Raw genomic sequence first — 24,818 nt, 5'->3', positions numbered from 1 at the left:
AAGTTTGAGTCATAAATGGAAATGAATTGGAGAAAATTTTCATTCGTCCGGCTACAATCGGAACGTTATTATAATTATTATTATTTTTTTTTCTACTTCGTTAAGCATAGCCAGAAATTCGACTGCCATTTATCGATGAAAAATCAAATTAATATTGACACACAGAGATTCGTGATACCTTCGTACTTTATTCTTACATCATAGAGTATAATTTAAATGGTATATCGACTGGTACTTCAATAAAACTATTCGGCTTTGGATAGTTTTTTTTTTTTTTTAAATAGTTTGCTATAGTATAGTTTCATGCTGACAGTAAATAATTTCCATGAGAATACACAGTATGCACTAATTATTCGAGATTAAGAGTTCCTACAACGATATATTCGCCGTGTCGGCTGCACGGTGCTTGAAACTGTATGAACGTAGAGTTTGAAATTTCCAAAGTAAACTCTGGGACGAAAAGGCAGACCGATGGATGATTGGTTGACCTGCGCGTCGTGTCTGTATATGGCCTATACTCTACTTGTTGGCAGTTGGTCAACATCATCTGAAAAGCACACAGTGTTAAATCTGGCAATATATCCTCAAACTTTCCGTGGAACCAATTCACGCCCAATCAATTCAAAACTTGTCAAACAAAAAGTTGGAATCTCTTTGTTTTCTCTGACAATTTGCCCCTGCTCAGTCTTTTGCACCTTGTTTCAGAGGATTATGAAGCTTTCGCCTTTCGACGAACCGCGTCTTCCACGCTCGGTACGAATTTTTGCATGAATTATTGCAAGATTAATTTTAATCGGTTAGCTGCTACGAAATGAAAACACATGATCGATCACTTAAAAATTCTCTGCGTCCTGAGAAATAGTTTTCACAATTCTACCGCATATAACTAACAAACTTTGCGCAAGCAGCTCATTTTTATCAAATGTAAAGAAGTGTTTAAGGTTTGATTAAATTCAGAAACACTGAGATAGAAATAAATTGCGAACAAAATCGGGGACAATGACCTTTCGCGATAAAGTGAAATGAATACGCTCGCGTTATTCGCTCTTACGTAAGAAGATTATATTTAGAATAGATTAATGCTGCTTAGAATCTTCACGAGTCTGTTTTATCTTTTTCAAATTTGTTTTACAGACCGTAACATTTTTTAAATATGTTCCGGCGTGTTTTTCTAACAAGTCATCGAACCTTTCTTGGTTTGTCAGGGTTTCGATTACCCTGGATGTCTAAAAAATCCGCCGGATAAAAAAGCATTAGACTTAAAAACCCGAAGTAACGCTGACTCGTCAATAATTTAATTTTGCTGTCGCTACTCGAGCAAGGGCTAAAAAATATGCGCCGATGGGGAAATGTCTAACAAATAAAATAAATTCGAATCGTTCAAAATATTGCGGTTATCTCACGTGATACGGTAATGTTTTGTACGTTGATTATACCATAATTAAACAATTTCAACGTTTGATTTATCACATTCCAACAAAGATGTATTCGCGGCTGCTTAATTCCTCTTGCTCATCGATATAATTCCTCATGTCGTGCAACCTCCGATTTCCCATGTACTTGACACCCGGCCATTGACCAGCTTTAAAGAACTTTAGGCTGAAAATGAATATTCAGATCATCATCAGATTGTCAGTTAAATTGCTCGGATACCAAAATAAAGATACCGCAGTCAAGAAGTTAAGCTTAAGATAACGAAAAGCAATCTTATGGTAATTATTCATCGTTACGTTGGATATCCCGTGACGCTGTTCTGCCAGCAAAGTCTACCATATCGATCACAGTCGATTTTGGCGATTTGAATTTGACTGCCGTTGAGTGTTGAAGCCAGTTGATCCCACGTCGGCATTAGTTCCAGAGAATATATGCACCTGATGAGTGTCAAGTATATTTTCAATAATTATATCCGTGGAGCGGGGTTGAAATTCTGAATTTGAAAAGTGCCGAAAGCGCCAAATTTTTTGCTGGCGAAACTTAAAGTAAAGTAATAAAACTTTAACAAAACATCGGAAAGGTCCGAAACCTGACACTCAAAGTTCCGAAAGCGCGAAAATGAAAAAATTTAAGAAACTGAAACATCAAAGTTTGAATGATCAAAAATCTTCGAACAGTTCAGTGAATTTCTGGCTTGGTGAAATTTCACCAGTTTGATCTTTCTTTGTTTTGGATTATCTGTATTTTTACGTTTGGAATCCTGATTGTTCTGATTTTTAGTTTTTCTAATTTTTTACACCCACTCGTTGATCAAACTAAACTGTGTGGCTATGTTTTACTTTTCGGAGCTTTGGTCAGTAGTAACTTGAATTTTCAGAATCCTACATTTCGGAATTTTAAGCCATCGGATTTACGAAAATTCGAAAGTTTGTAATTTCGTAAAAATTTGATTTCATCACTTTAAGTTTCGCCACCAAATAATTCGGGATTGAGCGTTTTCGGAACTTTTCAAATTCGAACCTTCAATCCCGCCCCAAATCTTTCTCACTCATTTTTGCGTAAGAAATTACAAACCACTTACCACGAGGTGTAAAACATAACGAAGTGATCTTTTTTTGCTACTTCTGTGCGGAATTTCTCAGCCGAATAATCAACTGCACGGACATTGGTAATTTGTGCATTAAGTGTCGTTCGGCATATGAAGAAAGTGGCGAGAAGTAGGGTGAGTTTAAGAAACATGGTCGGAAATTGAATTTGTAGATCAACAACTTTCCAATATCTCTTCTGAAAGAGGATCGAGTCGATTTAATCAGTCGGTTGCCGTTTAGTTGATTTTGAATAGTCCAAACTCTGCTTCCAGAGCAAATTTTCACGAACTTAATTATAATTAATCCAATTTTTCATACTGGTTGGTAGTTTATTCGGAGTTATTAATGTGGAAGCCTAAGAATACAGCTCCTTTTTCTTCTATATCTCACTTTGGAACAGTTATCCAAGGTTTTTTCAGAATCCACGCGCTACTGCATCACGTAATATCATTGACTAATCGCGGAATACATTTCAAATAAAAATCTCGCTCACTCGCTGAGTTCAGGCAACTACACTGTGTGAGATTAGAGATGATCTCTTATTTTATTTGGGTTTAGTATGCCGGGCATAAAAAGATTGTTTATAATTACGTGTGATAACTAATCAAACATGAATACAAATCTGTGCTTTTTTAATAACCATTCCTGCTGTAATTATTGCGTTAGTAAGGTTTCACAGTGAAAATCTTTCCAATTACAAAAAATACGTGAATCCACCTACTAAAAGAAATCCTCCTTGATACGCTGATGTACATTTATAGTACCCAACTGTAATTAACTTTTGGAGCTGTAGTCAATTAATTCTGAGGTTAATTGCTGAATAATGGAAATGGATTTTACGTAAATGAGTATTTAAAACTTGTGTGAGATCGATTTCTACTTCTTAAAAAATAGATTTCAGAACAGACCGACAAATAATTTGCAAACTTTCAGTCAACAAATACGTTTTTTCCAGATCTAATGAATAATGAAACGTCTAACCAAATACAGATTGGAACTCATGTTGATAGTACTTTTAGAAAATAAATTGTGAACGGGATCGAAGATTATGACCTTTCGCGATAAGGTGAAGCGTTTGTTTCGGCCTTATATAATATGCACGCTCTGATTTGATCATACATGGAGATCTGAACGTAATTTAGTTTGACAAAATTGAGAGAAAAAATGCCGCATTTATGAATTAATTTGGTTTTGAGCGACACTTTTCAAGATAAAAAAAAAACACGAGCGCAACTCTACTGATCACTCGCAGTAAAAAACTCCCAACAACAGTTTCTGAAATTTTTTCACAACGAGTTTAGCTCCAATATACGAAATAAATATGTCCTCGTATATTTTTTGACACATTATGTATCTCCAAGTTTGTTTCTATGCTGCAACTTGGACGCAGTGAAAAAAATTAATATCAAAAATTGAAAAAATTAACAGTCGGAACTAAATAGGGAAGGATACGAATTGGAAATTTGGAAGAAATTTGTTTTTATAGCGAAAAATATTTTTTTTAGCTGTGGTTTAAAAAGCTTCTCGGGCAATTTTGACATAGTCATCCAGTAATACGATATTCGAAGAATTTTTGAATCACAAGAAACATTACTTCATATCATGAAATAATCTTCAATTTTGAGTAAAAAATTATTGCTGAAGAGAGTTTTTACATGTCTTCAGCTTTTCTAAAATCTTGTTACAATCTGATATTTTTCAAATTGCCTAATTCTTTTAGGTATTTTAGGTGAGAAAAAAGTGTTAAAATATGGATAAAACTTGATTCTGATTATCGAAAGCAAAGCATAAAATTAAACTAGATGTTATACTGTCGGAATACACTCGAATCAAAATATAATCACACTCCTGAAATTCGTCATTGCTGCATTGTCTCTTGCATAGTTTTTCCACCATCCGATTTTTCATCTCCTGCTAGGCTATCAATAATACTAAATTACTTACAATGAGTATCTGACGCAGTTCCAATTAAATCAACGTTCTCTTTTGACCATGGGACGGAGAATAAAAGAAAGAGAGAGAAAACCAGTAACATTTTTAGATGAGATGTCATGTCCCGTCGCTTCTGATACACCATATAAAATTACACGTTAGCCTGGGGATGTTGCATTTGTACATTCCCTTCCAGCTCATCTCACGTCGGCATTACATTTGTAGAATTTCCACCCCTAATGAATCATAGCATATATTTCTGAACAGTTGGAAATGCTTTCCTAATATTGGGTTTAAAGTAATTGGAGTTCACATAAATTCATTACGACTTAACCTGATCGGATAATGATCGACTAATTTGCTAATAGAACCTTCGCAAAGGAGTACTTATGTCGTTCACTTTTCTTTCTTAAAATTTGACATTAACTTTTACCCGAAATAATTATTCGTGTTGGCACCATTCAGCACCGCTATTTACCGATCCAAAACATCGCTCCTCAATTCTCAGGAGGTAAGTCTTCTAGCAATCTAAAAGAGCTGTAAAATCCATCTACCTAGTACAATTTCAGTAGTGAAACCAAGAGTGCGTCAGACACGGTGTGTAATTTAAAGGAAACTCATAAAATCATTCGGATGTGAAAACAGTCTGCATATGATCTGTGAAAAGATCTAAGTATTGATATCAAAATATAGACCAAGATATATATGTATCGTGTTCTTAATCAACAATGGAAGGGTCGCAGAGTGAAAAAGAAGTGATCGTCGCTAGGAAGATAACTTACCAAATTCTATATTCAAGTTATTACAATTTATAGGACACGCTAAAGCATGGGTGAGATACACTCAGATAAAAAATACACAGAACATTTTCTTTAAAGCATAAATTACAGTGGAGAATTTACATAAAATAGAATCCTTCTGAACGTTTGAAGTGATTAATTATTTAACACTTTCATTATAAATTCCATCATACCATGAAAAAGAAAAAACTCCTAAAGCTTCACTCTATATCTATGAGATTCATGTTTTAAAAAGAAACCAAAAAATTATTCGAGACAGAGGTGAAATCATTTCATTTTAATATTCAGGCAATCTCAAAGATTCCAGAACTCCTAAACAACATTCCGGCATCTTTCGCAAATCGAGATATGTTATTGTGTACGCAAAATTCGACTAGGATTCTAATAGAAAAATTTCCAAATGGCAAACGCGATCCCGAATGAGAAAATTAGCAACTCCGTACTTGTTGGCAGTTGGTCAACATAATCACAAAAGCACACAGCGTTTAATCGATAAGAAATGTATCTTCCGCGCACTGTAAATTTCCGCAAACTTTCCCTGCAATCTTCGCACGTGAAATTGATTCAAAAGTTGTGAATCAAAAGTTTGAATCCCTTTGTTTTCCCCGCAATTTTCCGCAGCTCAACGTCTTCTACCAGTAAATTTCAAAGGATTACGTAAAAGTTTTCGTACTCTAGCTAACCGCAATCTCCGTACGAATAACGTAATTGTTGAAATAGTGCGAACGCGCTTAATGCACGTAATTACACAACATCTGTGTAAAAAATTTGCCGCTATTTGCCGAAATTACTGAAACAGAGCTATTTGAAAAAAAGAGAGTTCTAATCGAACGTCACTGAACAAAAAAAAATAAAAACAGAACAAAAAAGAAAAAGGGAAAAATCAAATAAATAAATAAAAAAAGAGGGAAGAAAATACTCGCGGATTAATGCTGCACTCGCAATGTACAGTGGGGATTGTCAAGCTTTGCCGGCTAGTCGGGAACGGGAACGGGAACGGGAACGGGAACGGGATCCTCTCTCTGCGTGGGAGATGGCGGCTGGTGAGAGGCATTCGTGCGAGGCGTGCCTTACACGATGCGAACGGCGTCAATCCATCCAACGCTACGGGGGTGAAACTGTGAGCTCGTATGGGTGTAACGGGTCGTTGCGTTAAGCTGCTCTTTGATCGTCACCTGTCACCCTCGTGTATAGGCATATACAGACAACGTGATACGGCGCCCCGTTCGGATGGAGGAATTAGCCAAGTGAAAGACGACGCGAGCTTTTCTCGCTGCATGCGTATACATAGTCTGTTAAGAATCAACTGACAAGGGGTTAAAGAATTGAAACTGTAACTTCTTTTTCATATCAGTTGCAAAGAACATTTATCTTTTTTTTCTCTTGTATTTCATTAGCAGATAATTTTACAATTTGTAGCTTGATAGATGTTACTGTATTTAAGCTCACGTCGATCAGCACGGGATTCATAGAAACCGTGCTCTGGACTGGTATGAATATTGAATGCAATCAAGCGGGTTATGATTTTTTTTATTATATTCGTTGGATTTCTAATGTTGCACTTCGTCCTGCTTCAGATTTTAAAATCCATGTTCCCGCAGGCATCCGTCGTGTCTTGTAGCTTTTAGGACGATTCTCAGATTTTCGAATACTGAGAGAGTTTACCCTTTTTATTTCGTTCATTTACCGCTGTACTAATACAGTCTTGTTGAAACAAAAATAACAACCGATTACATTATTGCAGAATATTCCCTTAAAAATTTTATCTCAATCATTTCGAGCGGTAAAAGTTTGTTCATTCATCAGCATACGTCTATAGTAAACTGAGATTCTTAGCTCTAAGATTCGTTTCGTTTGATCAGAATTTGTCCACCACTCTATCCTATTCTTATGTAAGTGTAAGTCAACCAATGTGTTAGCAAATTTGTTGTTTCACGTCTACTCGAGAAAACACACATTTCTGTACTCGATATTCTTGTCCAGCGTCAATGTCGATGAACTATTTTTATGTAACGAGTGCATGGTTTACCCATTTTTTAGGCGTGTTTACCGTACACTAAGTACTCGCTTCTATGACGATAGAGTGAGTCCGCGAATGCGGATGCGCGGAGTACAGAAAAGACCAATTTTAACTACTAGGAGCTAAATGTGGTCTCTTCTGTACTGCGCGCATGCGCTGTCGCGAGTAAATCTGACATTGGGCAACCCTAACCTCAATTTCGTGCGTCGTGAAAAAACGCGAAACATACTCTTGTCATATAAAGAATCACGTGCAACGAGGAGGCAACGATCTTTTCGCCTCGCATATTTGCCATTTTCGTTTTCGGCTCGCCTACGACTAATATTGAAAACTCACAGTCGGCCCGAAAATACCGAGTTTGCCCCCTTGTTACACAATGTACCGTTCTCAATGAATCCCCAAATTACAAATGGTTCAACTCACCTCACCATTCCTGCAACACGTGATTCAAAATTTTTCTTTGCACACCAGCATAAGAAACGAAATGATTTTGCGATAAAAAATTTCCAAGAATTGAGCAAGATACCGTGCGAAGCGTGAACCGATGCTTCCATGTAAGCACACGAGAACTTGGAGCCATCTCTCAGCATCACACGATGCACGCGTGGATCTCGTGCGATCGGATTCGAGGCAGGCGTATCTTGAATACAGCCAAAGACAAGTTTATATTCCCGTATGAATAGATATCGGGAAGAACCCTCAGCCGGCGTGTTACACGCTTGGAAATCCACGGCAAGGGTGAGTCGGGGGTGGGTGCATGTAGCGCGACCTCGCTCACCCAGGGATTAGCCTCCGAGCTCGCTGACTGCTGAAATGTTCACAGATCGGTTTACCGTTTAGTTGGATGGCGAGTGTGAGCCGTTTTATAGGGGTTGGAGGCTGGAGGCTTGGAGGCCTGGAGGACGTGTGTGGGAACGCGCATTGTGGCTCGCACGTGCCGCCCCTGATCCTCCATCCCCCATCCCCCCTCATCCCTCCGCTCCTCTCCAGGGTAACCCGCGGTGCCAAGGGACACGTGTGGGTGGGGGTTGTGCTATCAGCCTGCACCCCCAACCTGGGCGCGGCTCATTCCAGCGCATGCGATTCGCAACTGGGGCAATGTGAAAACCTGAGCTTGAACCAACGACTTTCCCGGATGCATTCGCACGCCGTGTGAATTAATACTTAAACTTATCAGCTTACGCCGCGCGTTTCAAACCGTATATAACCTCTGCCTTCTCGCTGCTCCCTTATTCGTTTCGCTTTTAAGACTCACGTTTTTTTTTTTATATCATTGCGAGCTTGAAACGCGTCGACGACCGTCAAATTCATTTCATACAATTTTTAGTGTGTTTATGTTGATCGGACTTGTTGCGATTGTTCAAGAGTTCTGTTCAACTTTTCGGAAAAAGACACTGCAAAGCCGCATGAATAGTACGTTAGTTGAATTATTGAAGAAAAAATTTTCTCTCTTTCGTCGGTAAGCTTACGTTTTACGATATATTCACGTATTTGTCGATTTAAGTAAAACTATCTTCGGAAGGAAGTCGGCCATTTTAATCTTTTTTATATAACGTAGTCAGTGATGGGAAATTATTTCATTATCTTCATCGAGATCGGAACAACTGTTAACTTTCAATAATTGTCTAAGTTTCTTCCTTTCCACGTTACCGTCATTAATTAATGATAATCAACGATTTAACATCAATCTCAGAATGTCTACATCTTTTTTTGTCTCACGGCTGTTCGTTTTTCCATATGAGTTAGAATCTTTCTAAAATGATCAGAGTATGTTGAGTGAACCTTTACAATTGATGATTACCTGTCAAAATTAAATCGTACCGCTTCCAAATCATCAGTATATTGAGGAACATAAAAATACACAGTTCCTAGAGATTAAACTTCGACAATGGAGTACAAGAAATTCATTTTTCATGCATTCAATATTATACTGCAGATAGCGAAAAGAAATGTTTCAACAGTTTTAGTCGAATCGTGAATCACCGCGATCGAAAAATTGACTCAACTGTCACTGATTGGAAGCTATAATACTTAATCTTCATGTAATTATTTTTTAAATATCCAGACGTGACGAAGTATCACAAACTATTACAGAAATTCGAGTGGACGGCTGACCGGTAACGGACAATACTACTGCCACCCTATCTAGGTGCACTAATCTTTGAATGCTGCATCGCATCCCAATATAGATAATCAATCTCTCCCCACTGTTTGATTTGATGATCTGAATAAATGAAACTATATCCCAAGTAAATAATCCCTAAACACGCGGGGTGCATTATACGTGTGAATTAAATACGTCAAATTTATGGAGATTTTCTTTACGTTCCGAGATTTTTACGAGTAGAAGTAACCGAAGCTAAATATAACGCAATATTGAGAATTGTATTTTCAGTATTTTTCGGGCCTGCAGGCTGGATTTTCTAGCCGTTTGCTTAATTTGATCCTTTCGGAATGGTTGTCCATTCCAGTGGACATACATTTCAAAAATTTATAACAAAAGTTTCGCTCGTTAAATTTGTTTTTTACGAACGAGTTTTTTCAACAGTTCCAATACCTCTCCGAGAAAAAATATATTGAAGACTGTCTCTTCGTTTAAGTATGTTCTCGAATCAATAAAATGCAACTGAGAAAGATGCGTGTAATTTTCTTTTACATGTCTAATTTCAGAGGAATTTAAAATTAATTTTGTCTCTGGAAAACAATATTTATGTTTCTAGAATAGTCTCAAATGTCATGAGGAAAATATGTAAGCTTGACACCTGTTAATACAAAATTGTAAACTTGAAAAACATTACGTGTTCACTGTAATGGTCATGCATATAATTTTTGATGTAGGCTTACGAAAATTCTGAAAGAAATTTTAAGGTTACAATTCGTTCGGAAGTTTACTGTTTATTAAAACACCATGGCCAATGCTAACAATTGCTAAAAATAATCCATCTTACTACGAGTTGGAATCGTTTTAAAACATGTCACAAAAATGCATCGTTCACAAGTTTAAAAAAAGAAATAAGTGAATCTATTTGATTGGTACGTTTTTCCGATTTTGCATATGTGTATACGTCAAATGTTTCATAACTAAAATAACGTCAATGGAAGTGAAACAATATTTATCGGAGTTTCTATTACTATAAACAAGCTTTCCGTCAAAGAAAAACACCATAAATCAGTGGGCAGACTGTTCTTCGGACAATTCATGCTTCGTAATTTGCATCGACTGAGCTTTCAAGAACTCCTTATAAAAACATGTCTGCTAAAAGAAATAACCAGCCGTAAGCGCTCGTGCATACGTGTTTATTCGAATTTACCAAATAATCAATAAAGCAAATACGCCAAGAGCGGTCTCAGCGGCACTTGTTATTGCGCACGTCACTCATCTTATTGCGATACCAATACATTACATACGTACACGTAAAAATATACACATACATTTGTACCAATTGTATTTACGTATACACGAATCGTCAGAGCTTAAAAAATCCAGTAAAATATATTTCTGCTACGGAAGGAAATATTTGGCAAACCTTTTCATGAGTTTGTGCGAAAATTCTATATCAATTGTGAAAGAATTCGCGATATAGAAGCGACAATTCTTTTTTCTGTTAGAAACCATGCTGGTAAATTTACACATACTTTCACAGAATTTCATCTATACGAATAGTCGTCTATGAGTCGCGGTTAAATTTTTTCACACAATTACAGGAATTATTTTGATGTTTTGATATAATATATTTCACTTAAACCTTTTAGAAATAAAGACGAGGAAATGTTTCAATAAACTTTTCACATAGATGTTTCCTTCGCCGGAATAGTTCCATCTTTTGCACCCTACACACAACTACTCAGGTTCCAAAAACAATGTCAGTAACTCATCTAAACGGTAATAATAACTTTCTTCTGACCTACTGAATATTTATATGACGCACATGAATATATCAGTTAATTTTAGTCAAACTCAAATTATACCGCACATTTTTGATGTGTAGCACCATTTCTGTACAAATATTCTTGTCTGAGTTGCGAAGTCAAATTTTTTACAGCGAACATTTTGTCGATCACGAGACAAATTATTAAAGATTTACCGTCTAAAGTTAATTCAGTTTTTTTTACTCACCATGTCAGTGCAATAATAATTTCACCTATTTTTTCGCGGGGATTTGATTAGTTCCAAATCGCAAGTAGCAACTTTGTCACAAAGCTAATTTAGAGTGTTTGAAAGAAATAAAAATCGCCTATGGTAAACGTTTCCTGTTAGCCAATGCAGCTGCAGGACTGCAGGACTGCAGCTAGGCTGTCGTTTGGGATGAATCGAATATCCAGGGACGCCGGTGAGAGCGTGGGATTCGCCGTCTGTGATCCGCTCAGCCTCATTAATGATGATGTGCTCTGCTACTCTCGTCTCTGCCCAAAACACACGGGTTTTCTCTCACCCTGCCGTTGAGCACCGGTCGAACCCTCTTCTCCATTCCCAACCGCGTCACCGAGCCTCGGTTGCTCATATTCGTATATAATTTACGAAACACGTATTCCCGACTAATTATTTATCATCAGGCGTCTCCGCCGTTCCCGGTTTTGGAGCACTCTCCGAACCCATGATCCAGGGCTTCGCGCTGTGGCTTTCCGTTCGCGTCAAAACTCGAAGGTGGATGAATACGTACAGCAGCTACGTCCTGAAACAATATAGAATCTGTTTGCCGATCCTTTGCTTTCACGGGAACTTTGGCACGCGTTGTGTAACACCGATTCACCACCCACGTGAGATCCCATGTAGGGTTAAAGCCAGCTTCAATTAACACCCGAAACGGGATTAGCGAATCACCTCAAGCATGTTGAGCTCCAGGCTTAGTCTACCTGTATACTTGTCGAAGATGATGGCTAAATTTTCAACAAACTACACCGATCAACGGTGTGCTGGTGAAGTCTTATCACACACGGTTAGAGCTCGAGTTGTACTCGTACCGGTGATTGATGGGCCGAAATTATCAATGGCATAAGAGTGTAATTTATAAGGAACAGAGGATTTCATACACCGGAAGATGTTTGGTGTAATTGATGTTTAGCAGTGCAGCACGAGCGGGGCCCCAGGAAGCCAAAGCCTCATCTACACTTGTCTCATCACCACCATCACCACCATCACCAACAACCGCCACCACCCCACGTGACGCATCATCCTCCGGGTCACCCAGCCACACCTGGACACCATGGACCAGCGGCACATTTGTTGACTCATCACAGGTTGGGTCCGCCTGTTTCTCTCTTTTGTTGCACCTAGTTGCATGTCTTAATTTATGAGCCTTGATAATCAGAGTTGAGTCATCTCGAGGGTTTCGAATACGAATATACCCGGTTATTTCCGTGAAGCACCCTTTAGGGACCCCTGATTATAGGCAAATCGAGATAGAAGTTCACTCTGAGCAGGTCCGATGCTCTTTTGTTAGCACGCGGCTGATGTACCCTGTACCCTGATTTGCCTAAAATTAGGGGTCTTTATCAGGCGCATCGCGGAAATAACCCGGTATGAGTCTTGAATAATTGCTTTGTATAATCATGTCTACTTGTTTTTTAAATGTACGAACAGGATCCTAAGGTGCGACCAGAAACCATCGCCGTATCCACCGCCGGTCTCGATATTGCAAAAAGCAAGCGAAGGATCACCGCCCCCGGCACCTTTACCACCACCGCCTCCTCCGCCGCCCCCAAATCTCTATCACACAGCTGCTGTCAATCTTGGACCACAGCCACCGCTTCTGCAAATTCTTATGTCCGCTGAAAAGTGTCAGGTATTAAAATCAGCAAGTATTAGTGGTGAAGAATTTTTGAAATGTACGCTTGAGAAATTCGTCTGCTGTTGGTAATCTATGACGTCGAAAATTAGCTTTCTTATGCAGTCTTATCGATTGATAGAAGATTGAAAAAGAATCACGATCCAAAATTATTCGAGTAACTCTTCAGTTCTATGAATAATGTTTGTTATATTTTCTGACTTGATGTATTTCTTCTCTAAGTTTACGATTTATCTGACCAGTCTGCTGTATTTGTAGATTATTCTCACAAATCCACATGAAAATCTGCAATTGAACAGAAACAGTAATATTTTAAGGTACAAATAAGTGTAGAAAACTGAGTGTTTCAATAGCAATTTGTAAGAATAATTTTCTCTAAGATTACTAATGTCAGAAAGTATCGTATAATATTTTTGAGCCACCGCTAGATGTCGCATCTCACCCACTAAAGAAACTTTACTGAAGATAAGTTAAGTATACCTAGCAGATAACGTGTCCGCATTCGAATACTTTTCTTATCTCTCGAGTACGATCTCGGCGGATTGAGAAAATCCGTCGCGAATTTCGTAACTCTGCCTGCATATCAATAGACGAGTCTTGCGAAAAATAACCAACATTAATTTTTTGTCGACTCCAAAAGTTCTATAACATTATACAGAAAATTATATCTATTTCAATGACTAATATTATACGAAATATAATTGAATAATCGCGAAACAGAAAGTCATCCTACAATTACGATTAAAATTACAACGAAATTCTAAGAAAAATTCTGTTCAAAAATTGGTACCATTATGTTCCAAACTCTCTAAAAAATCATCGAGATTTTCGTGGAAAATCGCACAACTTTTTTTTACCAAGGTCAATTCTCTCCAAAATGAACCAAAACCTTTTTTCGATACACGCTCTGAAAGTAAACATTGATATCAACTCGGTGTACGACAAAGTTTGATTTCTAAATTCGTTCCCATCTCAGGAGCTTGTATGGAGTGCCAGACTTCAGCCAGATGGAGAGGCGTCCCCAGACCAGACAGAAACCGAAGCAAGCCACAGTCCTCCCACAGGAGCCTTGCAAAGTCTCAGTCCAACATGGGAAGTTTTACAGGTGAGCGTGTTTCACCCCGTTCGGCAAACAACAGAACACTTGGAATGGGGAAAACTCAGTGAGTCTTTGCGATCTGAGGCGAGCCGATCCATATTTTAGGAAACAACGGCGCGGCTGCTGTTCATGGCAGTGAGATGGGTTCGTTGCCTGGCCCCTTTTCAAACTTTATCGAAAAACGACCAGCTTCTCCTACTTCAGCAGGCCTGGACCCAGCTTTTCCTACTCCATCTTGCCCAGTGGTCGATCTCCTGGGACATATCGGGACTCCTCGAGGGCGAACAGGTCCGGGGTCGTTTACCCCCTGGGGATTCTTCGCACGAAGAACTCACGACGATTCAGGTACGGCATGGCGTCTCCTGTTCTTCGTTTGGTTCTTACTCAAGAGCCAATCATACCCGTTTATTTTTTCAATACATTCTTGACTATCAAAATTTAATTGAAGGTGAAATTGGACTTGAGCAGCTCTAGCTTCAGTTTGTTTGGCGTGAAATAAAATTTGATGTGCAACAAACGCTTAAAATTAGTGTAGAAGCGAAATGAAATTTCGAGTATGTTTAACAATGGCGATTTTCATTTCGCATCCAAGTTCAAATCCGACAGACGAATGTCATAAAAACATTGTTTTCTTCGATAGCAAGAGCCTAAAATTGTCAGACGTTATTTATGCTAGACATATTTTTTTACCATAGACATAATGTTTGTGCCTAGTATTTGATAGATACTTTTTAATCTCCATGAGCTTAGCTCGTGAAAATCATATTAAGTACCTGTGTACCTGCATTGCAAAAAGAAACGGACATGCTTGATTCTTTAATGAATTATTATCATTCTGTTCGTTCGATTTTTTCGAGGTTTTCTTCTTTACTGTATCAGATTTTTTACCTACTTTTTCAACTGTAATCAGAGTATATCAAGAAAATCGCACGAATACATAGAACACTCAAGAGAAACTAACCAATTCGGTAGATGACGTTATTTAATTCATGCAATATTACTCTAATAACGCAGATCCCTTACAACTAATAATCTGTGATTATTATTCAGGAAATCATGTGCAGATTCAGACAGCTTTCGCCCGACGGAAGCGAGTGCGGTTGCATGAAAGCGGTTGTTCTCTTCACGCCAGGTAAGATAATGCGTTTTCATCATCTATAATGATATAAGATAAATATTGGAATTGGGAAAGAATGAATTTTTCTAATTTCAATGCATCCCTATGTCGGCGGTCCTTTAAAGTACAAACAGATTTTCAAGAAAGATCTGTTTGTCTGTCTGTTTGTCCAGAAAAAACCCGGTGATAATCTTGGAAACGGTTCAGTATGAAAAATTTGTAATTTACGGGACTTATATCCTAATTTTTTATCAGAAGCCCTATTTAATATCATGGCAACGAATTATCACCGCATATACTCGGCCATGCTCAGACGAGTCGAATTTAAAAATTCAACAACTAGTTCAATATTACATATTTTTAAAAAATACTGACAACTTAACGTCAACGAACTATCGAACGAAAAAAGCACGCCGATACAGTTTACACAACCTTTACGAAAAGTTTCATGGAAATAAAATATTGTAAAAGGAAACAATTTTACATACAATAAAGAAGACATTTTATGAAGCAAAAAAAATTCTTCAACTATACTCGATGGCCGGTATTTTCATTGATTGAGCTGATTCGTGAGCTGATAAAGTGTACTGTATAAAAAATTTACTTTTTGCAGCTTCTTTGAAGCAGATTAATAGGACATTGATAGATAAGCTGATACGGAAATAAAGTAATCGTGTCCAGCCTCGTTAGTATAGCCGATGCTGAAGATACAAAAAAGACTGTTGATATAATTTTTACAGTGTATTTGCAATACTCCGTTCGATTTTTGTGATGGAACTCTTTGGATACCATCGTTATGGAATTAATTGTTTGCAATCGTAATGGAACCGTTAACTGGAAACGATAATTCTTGCAGTCTTACTCCAAAAAAAAAAAAAAATACTTGTTATATAACGCATCGTTAAAATTGTGATTGTGGTTTTTGGACTTTCTAGAAACCAGGGGACTTCACGAGGGGCAACCGGTCCAGATGCTTCAAGACCAGGCCCAGTGCATTTTGGGAGATTACGTGAGATCGCGATATCCTCGTCAGCCAACAAGATTCGGGAGGCTGCTGCTCCTGCTCCCGAGTTTGAGGGCTGTAAATCCTTCGACCGTCGAACTCTTGTTCTTCCGGGAAACGATCGGGGAAATACCGATCGCTCGTCTGCTCGGCGATATGTACCAAATGGAGAGATACTCGAATTGAAAGTACCTAATCGTATTTCATAGAAAATCTGACGTGGCCAGAGGACTACTTTGACGTGTTTTTATATACTAACAATATTAAGTATTATGTTATTTTCTGTTTATCCCGCGATAAGATTGGCTATTACCCATATTCAGATAATATTGGGCTCTCTTATAGGTAAAATGTACATATAGGTATATGTATGTTTTATTTTAGTCGATGTGTGAAGGATCATTGGTCGAACAATAATTCACCGAAGACTGTCGATCCTTCCCACGATGAAACGTTATAGCTGTAAAGAATGTAGGTGTAAAGTTTCATGCAAACTGTGAATAACAGCTGTCAGCAGAACGATAATGTGTCTCCGTTACTGTAATACGTGACGAAGTACAGTCTGCGAGTTTCGTTAAATAACCGCTAAAGAGAAATTTGAAAAGAAACTTAGAATGTATCAGAATAATTAAGAAGAACTGTAATATTCAAGTGATTGAGTCGTACGCAAAACTGAATGTAGGTATATGGAGGCAATTTTTAATACAGTGATATGAAAAAAAAACAGCACCTTATCTCATTACAGAAGATAATTAGACTTATTTCTCTTAAATATTCGTTGTAAAATTGTGCGGAAGATATTTTGACCAGAGAAACTGTGCTCTAATTGTCGTATACCAAGTACACATATAGCTGCATATATTTATTGACACTTTTTTCAACAATCTGTTACGTTTATCCACATAAAGAAAAAATTTATATTTAATTTGTTCCTATTTGAACTCTCTGGTGCAAATAACGGAGAAATAGAAAAAAAAAAGAAGAAATTCATACAATCGGATCACGATGAGCGCTGTCAATATCTGGCATTATAAATCTACATTTTAATTATCCGTACATACCAACAAATATGAAATACACATTCTTGTCAATATATGTAGTATTGACTTTTGCAATATTGGGTCTGAAGTTGATTATAAATTGCGTCAAGTATGTTCATCATCACCTCAAACCCTCAAAATGAGTATCTTGTCTATCGAAACGAAAGAAAACGGACAAAAATACGTGAAACGATAAGACTATACAAGAGGAACAGTTCAACATTGCTACTGCATTGCCTTTCTTGTCAAAAAATTAGGAAAAATGCAAAAATCTCATGCTCGTGTTCGAATCATTTCGATATATAAGAGACGAATCACGGTATAGTTTATGCACGGACTTGCTATATTGCCACAGCTATGGGGATATGTTGCATCTTATCTTATCTTCGTGTCCGCCCAGTTATGACGGCTACGTATGGATTTGATAATTCGAAAGCAAATCGGTCGCACCATCCCTATCAATCGTTAAAACTCATTAATCTTTACGCTATAATGGCCTGTAATATATGTATCGTTGTTCACTTGGTTACAATGTTTTTTCAATCGTTTGAAAAATATTCTCACTTTCTTAGTCGCTTACATTTGTAAAACACTTGGGAAATGTCGGGCAGATGTAATATATGGGTAATATTTATCGTGAAAATTGAATTGAGAATTTTTCATGCAGTATTATAGTATTATAATATATAGATATACAGTATTATATATCTAGGTGTATGTATGAAAATTCGTTAGCAAAGTATTTTAGCGATTTCCCAACTGTGATACGTCATGCAACCCCTTTCATTCGTCGTGTGCAATAAGAGTAACGAAAAAAAGAAATAATATATGAATAATAATGATTAATACCCGTAAGTATCAATGAGCGGTAATTGATTATATAGTCGGGATTCATGTGATTATACATAATATCGAAGGAAAGTTGACACAAATCGAGCAAACGTACTTTATTTATATCGCTTATTGCCGCATCTGTGCACTTTTACTTGTGTACGCATTCCACTAACTATAAGCACACTGTTGTTCTTCGTTGAATATTTTTAAACGAGGTTTCACACCGGTTGTACAAATTTCCAAGTAAAGTTTTCACAAATTTCGGCCGAAATCAGCGAAAGCAAACTTCAAAAGGTACGACAAAATTTGTTTATAAATTAGTCTTGATGTCAAGTGTAACGTTTGTCGATATTTCCAGGAATACGTCTCGAAACGGCGTTCTCAAATCTTCTGAATTTCTCTCTTATCACTGTTTAACTCCGTAAATTGAAATAAAATTAAATATAATATATTCAAAATGCGAGATAACTGTTTCTTCAATAACTCGTAAGTTTATTCATACGGAACATTAATCGTTCATCGTGACACGAAGACTGTAAACGGTAAATCTCGATAAACGACGGTAAATTGAATAAAATTTACGTTACTTAATAATACATACATACAATGTTACGTGTACATACTGTAAAGTAGCTGTAAAATGTTTCTGCTGTAAATCGGAACAATGTGTATAAATGTATTACGTATTCATATACATATGATATAATATACATGCTTACTATTATCTTAAGGCGATTCAATTCCCGATTATGATTATGCGCTATTCATTAGGTTCGGGAAACAGAAAATAATAAATAAATGCAAGAAACGTATGAATCTAGTGCGAACACTTGGCAGTAAAAATATGTCTTAGGGTATTGTTAGATGTGTTAATAACAAAGACACACTGTTTAATTTCGAACCATTTTAATAATCCACTCAACATAGGCGATCATTTATAAACACAATATTTATACTCAGTATTCATTTCACGTTTTTACAAATGTACATTACAGGCTCACTTGTAATGCTTACCAACTAATCATAAGTATGTATAAAGTTTAAAAGGAATAATTCAACAGTTTCTTTTGGAGTATGTGAATCGAAACTGCTGCATGCAAATTATGATATAAGTTGGACAACGGAAGCTCAACATCTTACCTCAAACAAACGACTTCAACTCTGACTAAAAATGGATACTAGTTGTTCATTTTAAATGTTCTGCAAACTTTTCCTACGTCCGATGCTGACGCAAGAATAGAAGCTAATCTTATCAGCTGATTGCGATTTATCGGATTTCTAAGAATATTAGTTCACGATCACGCCCCCTGTATTATCAACTCAAGGAAACAAAATATTTTACATTTAATAATACAAGTTTTGTTTATTTCAAGTGACATAATCATGTAGAACCATAGAAATTGAAGACCAGAATTAATGTACGAGTTTACCATTTCAACTTGGTTCTCCTCTAATAACGTCTCTTCGCATTGTAGCGAATTGTGTCTCCAGTTCTCATTCTCACCCATTATGGTATGGGCTGGTTCTGTTTCAATTTCTTGGCAAGCTTTCGCTTGATAACAAATGTCTTGTGAGTCGACATGTGTCGGTAGCTCCAACAAAACGGCTTACTAATACGATACATTATGGAAGATTGCCATGAAACAAGTTTGAAAAATTATATGAAAATTTTTTTAAAAAGTAGAAACTATCATTCAGATCAATTACGCGAGCCGGTTTCATTTACGGATCAAAAACCGCTCGTAAGCTCCCTCCGATAAAAACCGTAAGTACCAACATGCGTTTTAGTTAGAACACATGATCACAGTTCGTCGCGGGACTGTATATGATTCATAACGAATTCGTAAAGATCGTCCAATGTACGCGATCCGTTGTACTCGGACAATTTTCGGCCGTCCTTGTACAGGAAGAGAGTTGGGAAGCCGTCCACTTCCTGGTCGTTACACAGCTGTTTGCTACTGTTCATCGTACAGTCGACCTTTACTATGTGCACATTTTCGTTTGCCCAGAATTTTTTTCCAAGCTCTTCCCACGTCGGGGCTAGACGCTTGCAGTGTCCGCACCACGGTGCGAAAAACTTGATGAATGTTACACCCTTCTCAATACCGTTCTTGAAACTCTCACCGGTCAACGTGAACACCGCGTCCGACAGACCGCCAGACTCTTTCTTTTCCTCGTCATTACTCTCCGCGTTCTTGCCCAGCATCATCGACACGTAAGTCTTCAACTCCTCGTGAGATCTCTGCCCCGTGTATTTATCAATCTGAGAAGTGAAAAAGCATTTTAAGAGGTATGGTCAATACTTATTGTACCACTTGAATAAATCATAAAAATTTCGATAAATGCTCATCGCGATTGAATTCGATATTAGCTGTGACATAAAACTTACCTTTTTACCGTCTTCAATCCACAACAGAGTCGGGTAGCCTTTAATGTCGAATTGGCCACAAACTGAGCGATGCTGGGTGCAGTCCACTTTAGAGATACTAACCAGGTCGCCATGAGCGAAGCTGTTCGCAAGCTCATCCCAAGTGGGTGCTAACTTTTGGCAATGTCCGCACCATGGTGCGTAGAATTTAACAAAATGCTTTCCACTGGATACATGTTTGTCAAATGTATATTCGGACAGTTCCAATAGTCCGTTCACAGGCTGTGGTACAGCTGGTTCGCTGTTCTCTTCCTGTGATATAAAATTACCTGATAAATAGTCAGAATTTTTGAAGATCGTATTACCGATAAAATATAGAGCAGTAATACTAACAACTGGAACGCTTCCGATTTGCTCATTGATGAATGTTGTCAGGGTGGGTAAGTCTCGAGTCCCACGGAACTTGATACCTTTGTTTCCGCCAGCTTTGAAGAACTTGAGACTGAAGATAAATGCAGGTAGTTATATGAGGTTATGGAATTTCCAACTAGTTGGTAATTTACAAGGAAAAATATAGATGAAAGTAGTTTAATGACCCTGAATTTCGAAACATTGAACAATTCAACTGAAGCTACAAGTTTCTTTGCTTCTAAAAGGAAAAAAATTGGCGAGACTCAATTGGGTTGAAGAAAAATTGATAATTATTACGTTGGGTATCCAGTCACATCATTATCCGAACAGACAGTTGCATCAACGGTACAATCGACTTTTGCAATTCGAACTTGACCATCGTCAATTCCATTGAGCATTTCAGCTAATTGTTCCCACGTCGGTGCGAGTCGCTGGCAGTGTCCACACCTAATAAATAACAGAATATTTTCGTTCTATGTATGACGTGTTTATTAAGACTTACATACCCCTAGTCATTTTCAACAAATTTTGTAATTTTTTCTCTATATTTTGAGGATAATTCAACACTTGTTTGAATGAAGTATTTGATAAATTTAGAGAGTCGAATTTCCTTGAATAATGCACTGCTAAATATAGGTTGAAATATCAAATCTTAAAGCCATTTTCACAGGAATTGTGTTTCTTAAAACTTTGGGGCAGGTTACTTGAGACCTCTAGAGGAGATTGAATCTGAATTTGAACTGTACATTTGTGATATTATCTGTTCATCTGTGGCTCTCAGGTTTCAAAATCATATGGCCAAGTTTCATTTACTTTAAGAATTTATTTAACATTTGTTTCGGCTACTACCATTCCATCATTTCTTATAAAATCTCATCCTTCATATTATAAATATACTGATGCTACTATTTTTCATTTTTTTCTTTCTTAAATAATTGTGTCTCTGAAAATCACATACTCAAATAAACTACAAACACAGAGATTTGAAATTTCCATAATATTGACAGCAAAAAAACTTAGCGTAATCAGCTACACTTATTCCGGTGTCCCGGAGATATGCGTCAACATTATACTTGTAATGAGTGTAATGACAATTGAAATATTATGAATTATAAACTATATATTTCGTGTTCGCTTGTGTGTCCAAAATTCTTTGACTTACCAAGGTGCGTAAAACATGACAAAATGATCTTTCTTGGCTATCTCGACAGGGAAGGTTTCCGCCGAATATTGAAGAGTGTGGACGTCATCGTCGTGAGCAATGACCTCGCTTTGATATGTTGAAATTGTGACAAGAAGTGCGATGATTTTAAGAAGCATAGTTACGAGTGTCTGTGATTCGCTTTAATTTAATCGCTGATAAATCAAACAATCGTTGTCCACTGATTTTCTGAAAGAAAACAAAAAACCAATCGTCGTGTTGTTATCAGTTACTGAGAACCAAGAGAAGATGCGGGCAAATTTGCGTGAATAAAGAAAATCGGCGAAATTTGACAAAACTTTCAGTTTTATTAAATTAAGGTTAGCTAACTAATGCGCGATTTCTACTTATGAGGAAACAAAATCTTCCCGCAGCTTGTTATTTAGCGTAATATTTTATACTTTTGTCGAGGGAATTATTCAGGGGGAGGTGCAGTCTTGATATCGAAGTGCAACACTTTCTCGCAAGAACACGTTACCTCTCGCCGACCGATCGAAAACACAAAACTCCAATCCGCCCACCGGGTACGAGACAGCGTACCGCGGGATGACACTGCGCCTGATTAGAAACGACTCTTACTCCACCTGGCGGCGAATCGGAACACTGAAGTTTAAAACATGGGCGGGAATGTTTGTCAATTCCGTCGCGTGACCGATTTGGGAGTTTCTGCGAGAGTACACCGCATTCTTTCGTGAAATATCGATTCAATTAGAAATTTTTGGTCGTATGACCGTTTTGGTATTTGAGAGTGCGCTGTGGTCGGCTAGTGAACATAAGATTTCATGTCGATTAGTTTAGTAGTTATATGCAAATATAACTTTAAAGCTTCCCTCGCAGCGAAATTGATGGATGAAAAATCTGTACGATATTAATTCAGTCACCAACGTTTCAGTTCAGTTCAGTTTTGTTGTTTCAGTCAACAACAAAAAATTGTTGTACAAGAAATTAAATAACTATAAAAATAGATAAAACATATTATCTCTAATAGTGAATGTAGCTAATACAGCTTTGACCGTATATTGATTCTGTTAATGATCTATTGTGACAAGATCGAAATTAGATAAGCTCTCTAAATACTCTTTTCTAGACTATTAATTTATATCATGTATATGTAAATGTATATTTATTGAGTTTATACAATCACTGCACTAGGATTACCCTTGCCACGTTTTATGGTGCGCTTGTGTAATTTGTATATTATTAACCTTACGTTTTACTCTATTTGCGACAAGTTGTGAGTGTTTCTAATTTCTTGGCAATTATTTATGTACATGTAAGTGTATATATGTATATGTATACTTATGCATGTGTATATACATATATACACATATTTAAAACTAGATTTTTACAATAAACACAGAGGTTTTAGTATATTCACATACGGATTTCTGTGTATAGGTATACTTGAACTAAAATATCCTTATCTCTAACACGGAGTACTTCGTAATTCGCATTTGTTCTTGTAACCCAATGTCCTACATACGATGGCAAAAATCGAGATCCAACTTAACTGAGTCTCAAAGCCCTGTTGACATAAAAGCGGCTATTTGATAGAAATTATAGTTTATAGTTTACACAGCCCATTGCATGATATTTCATTATAAATACATACGTTTCAATGTATTTAGGAATAATTTATCAAATGTACAGAGGTCATGTGCAAATAATAAATGAATTCGACCGCAGTTTGATGTATTCGTTAGAGCTTTAACAATAAATTTAAGCTTTGTTACTTCTTTTATTTTATTATGGATAATCGAAAACATTTCCGACTATTCGTGCTGTGGAAGCATGGGGATTAAACCAAATGTAGCAAAAGATTAGAAACAGTGTATGTAGAGTACGGGTGTTTTTCTAATAATGCGAACACGTGCCGCTAGCTTAGTTTTGACATATCTAGAATACCACGCCTTGCGAATTAGCTTTCCAGACAGAGATGAATGATGAATTTTAAGAACTGCATTATCGTTGTTGAATACTCTATGCCTCAAGGGAAACTAAAATCTGTGACGATAAAATTGATGCACCGGATCATCGTCGACTTTAACTTTTGAAATGTCCTACCATTTCCGAACACCTCCAACCATCCTATTTTCCTATATTACTAGATTAGCTATCATATGAAAAGAGAAGAATTATTCATTTCGAAATGGGATTCTATTCGACGCGCGCTCGATGTATTCCACAACATTAGTGGTCATAATTATTCCAACAACTTTTCATTTGCTCTCTCGATCTTGAATTTTCATAGGCATAGAATCGAAACGCTGTTTTAGCTGGTCGCAAGTGAAGTATCTGCGTTGGGTGGAGGAGCAGAATTGTTTTTCGTGAAGTATTCGGATGGGAAAAAATTCAGAGAAACTGTAATACATCACGGATACGCTAATTTTGATTAAGATGAAATGGATTCTCCGTACATGAGACAGTATTTAACGCAGCGTAGTGATTTAACAACCTAAGAAGGTGATAGGAAGAGGAGGAACGAGGCTTCTTAACACTTCGAGTGTATTTTAACACACATTTGAAAGGTACGAACAAAATTTTTCATCATCCAACTGCCGCAGAACGGCAGCGTTATCAGCTGACCCGTTAACTGAAGGATATATCTTCAGTCAACGGCTGACCATCGAAGGGCCTGGCCGCTTGAGTATGGAATCGGCAGGAGAGATAAAGTGCGTATTGCTT

General features: G+C 37.3%; 3 protein-coding genes and 1 long non-coding RNA gene across 6 annotated transcripts in view; 1 reads left to right on the top strand and 3 right to left on the bottom strand.

The window, feature by feature from the left end:
• Positions 1–19,821, top strand: part of LOC124176710 (protein dissatisfaction) — a 30,069-nt gene extending 10,248 nt beyond the window's left edge. The window contains exons 4-9 of the mRNA XM_046558311.1: positions 12,338–12,512; positions 12,856–13,057; positions 14,037–14,165; positions 14,265–14,504; positions 15,210–15,291; positions 16,212–19,821. Of these exons, the coding sequence (XP_046414267.1) occupies positions 12,338–12,512; positions 12,856–13,057; positions 14,037–14,165; positions 14,265–14,504; positions 15,210–15,291; positions 16,212–16,465 (1,082 nt within the window). The 3' untranslated portion in view covers positions 16,466–19,821. The remainder of the gene's footprint in view (positions 1–12,337; positions 12,513–12,855; positions 13,058–14,036; positions 14,166–14,264; positions 14,505–15,209; positions 15,292–16,211) is intronic.
• LOC124176734 (thioredoxin domain-containing protein 5-like) lies at positions 205–2,978 on the bottom strand. The gene is made up of 4 exons (XM_046558369.1): positions 2,516–2,978; positions 1,731–1,871; positions 1,399–1,599; positions 205–547 (listed from the first exon to the last, which is right to left on the bottom strand). The coding sequence occupies exons 1-3, from the start codon at positions 2,671–2,673 to the stop codon at positions 1,467–1,469; spliced, it is 432 nt and encodes a 143-aa protein (XP_046414325.1). The 5' UTR covers positions 2,674–2,978; the 3' UTR covers positions 205–547; positions 1,399–1,466.
• Positions 205–14,502, bottom strand: LOC124176748. The gene is made up of 3 exons (XR_006869454.1): positions 14,491–14,502; positions 14,375–14,378; positions 205–570 (listed from the first exon to the last, which is right to left on the bottom strand). It is a non-coding gene; the product is annotated as an uncharacterized LOC124176748 (long non-coding RNA).
• Positions 19,043–22,704, bottom strand: LOC124176716 (thioredoxin domain-containing protein 5 homolog). Of its 3 annotated transcripts, none has more exons than XM_046558344.1 (6): positions 22,612–22,704; positions 22,095–22,322; positions 21,230–21,379; positions 20,915–21,023; positions 20,543–20,833; positions 19,043–20,416 (listed from the first exon to the last, which is right to left on the bottom strand). In XM_046558344.1, the coding sequence occupies exons 2-6, from the start codon at positions 22,250–22,252 to the stop codon at positions 19,955–19,957; spliced, it is 1,170 nt and encodes a 389-aa protein (XP_046414300.1). In that variant the 5' UTR covers positions 22,253–22,322; positions 22,612–22,704; the 3' UTR covers positions 19,043–19,954. The 3 variants fall into 3 exon arrangements, with proteins under 3 accessions (XP_046414300.1, XP_046414281.1, XP_046414290.1); XM_046558325.1 differs by having other exon boundaries at positions 22,535–22,688; XM_046558334.1 differs by having other exon boundaries at positions 22,553–22,664.
• Positions 22,705–24,818: the final 2,114 nt, after the last annotated feature.

The sequence above is a fragment of the Neodiprion fabricii genome, chromosome 1 (assembly GCF_021155785.1).
Source record: "Neodiprion fabricii isolate iyNeoFabr1 chromosome 1, iyNeoFabr1.1, whole genome shotgun sequence".
Taxonomy (NCBI): Eukaryota; Metazoa; Arthropoda; class Insecta; order Hymenoptera; family Diprionidae; genus Neodiprion; species Neodiprion fabricii.
The sequence above is the reverse complement of the archived record's forward strand: the minus strand, read 5'-3'. Positions and strand labels throughout refer to the sequence as shown.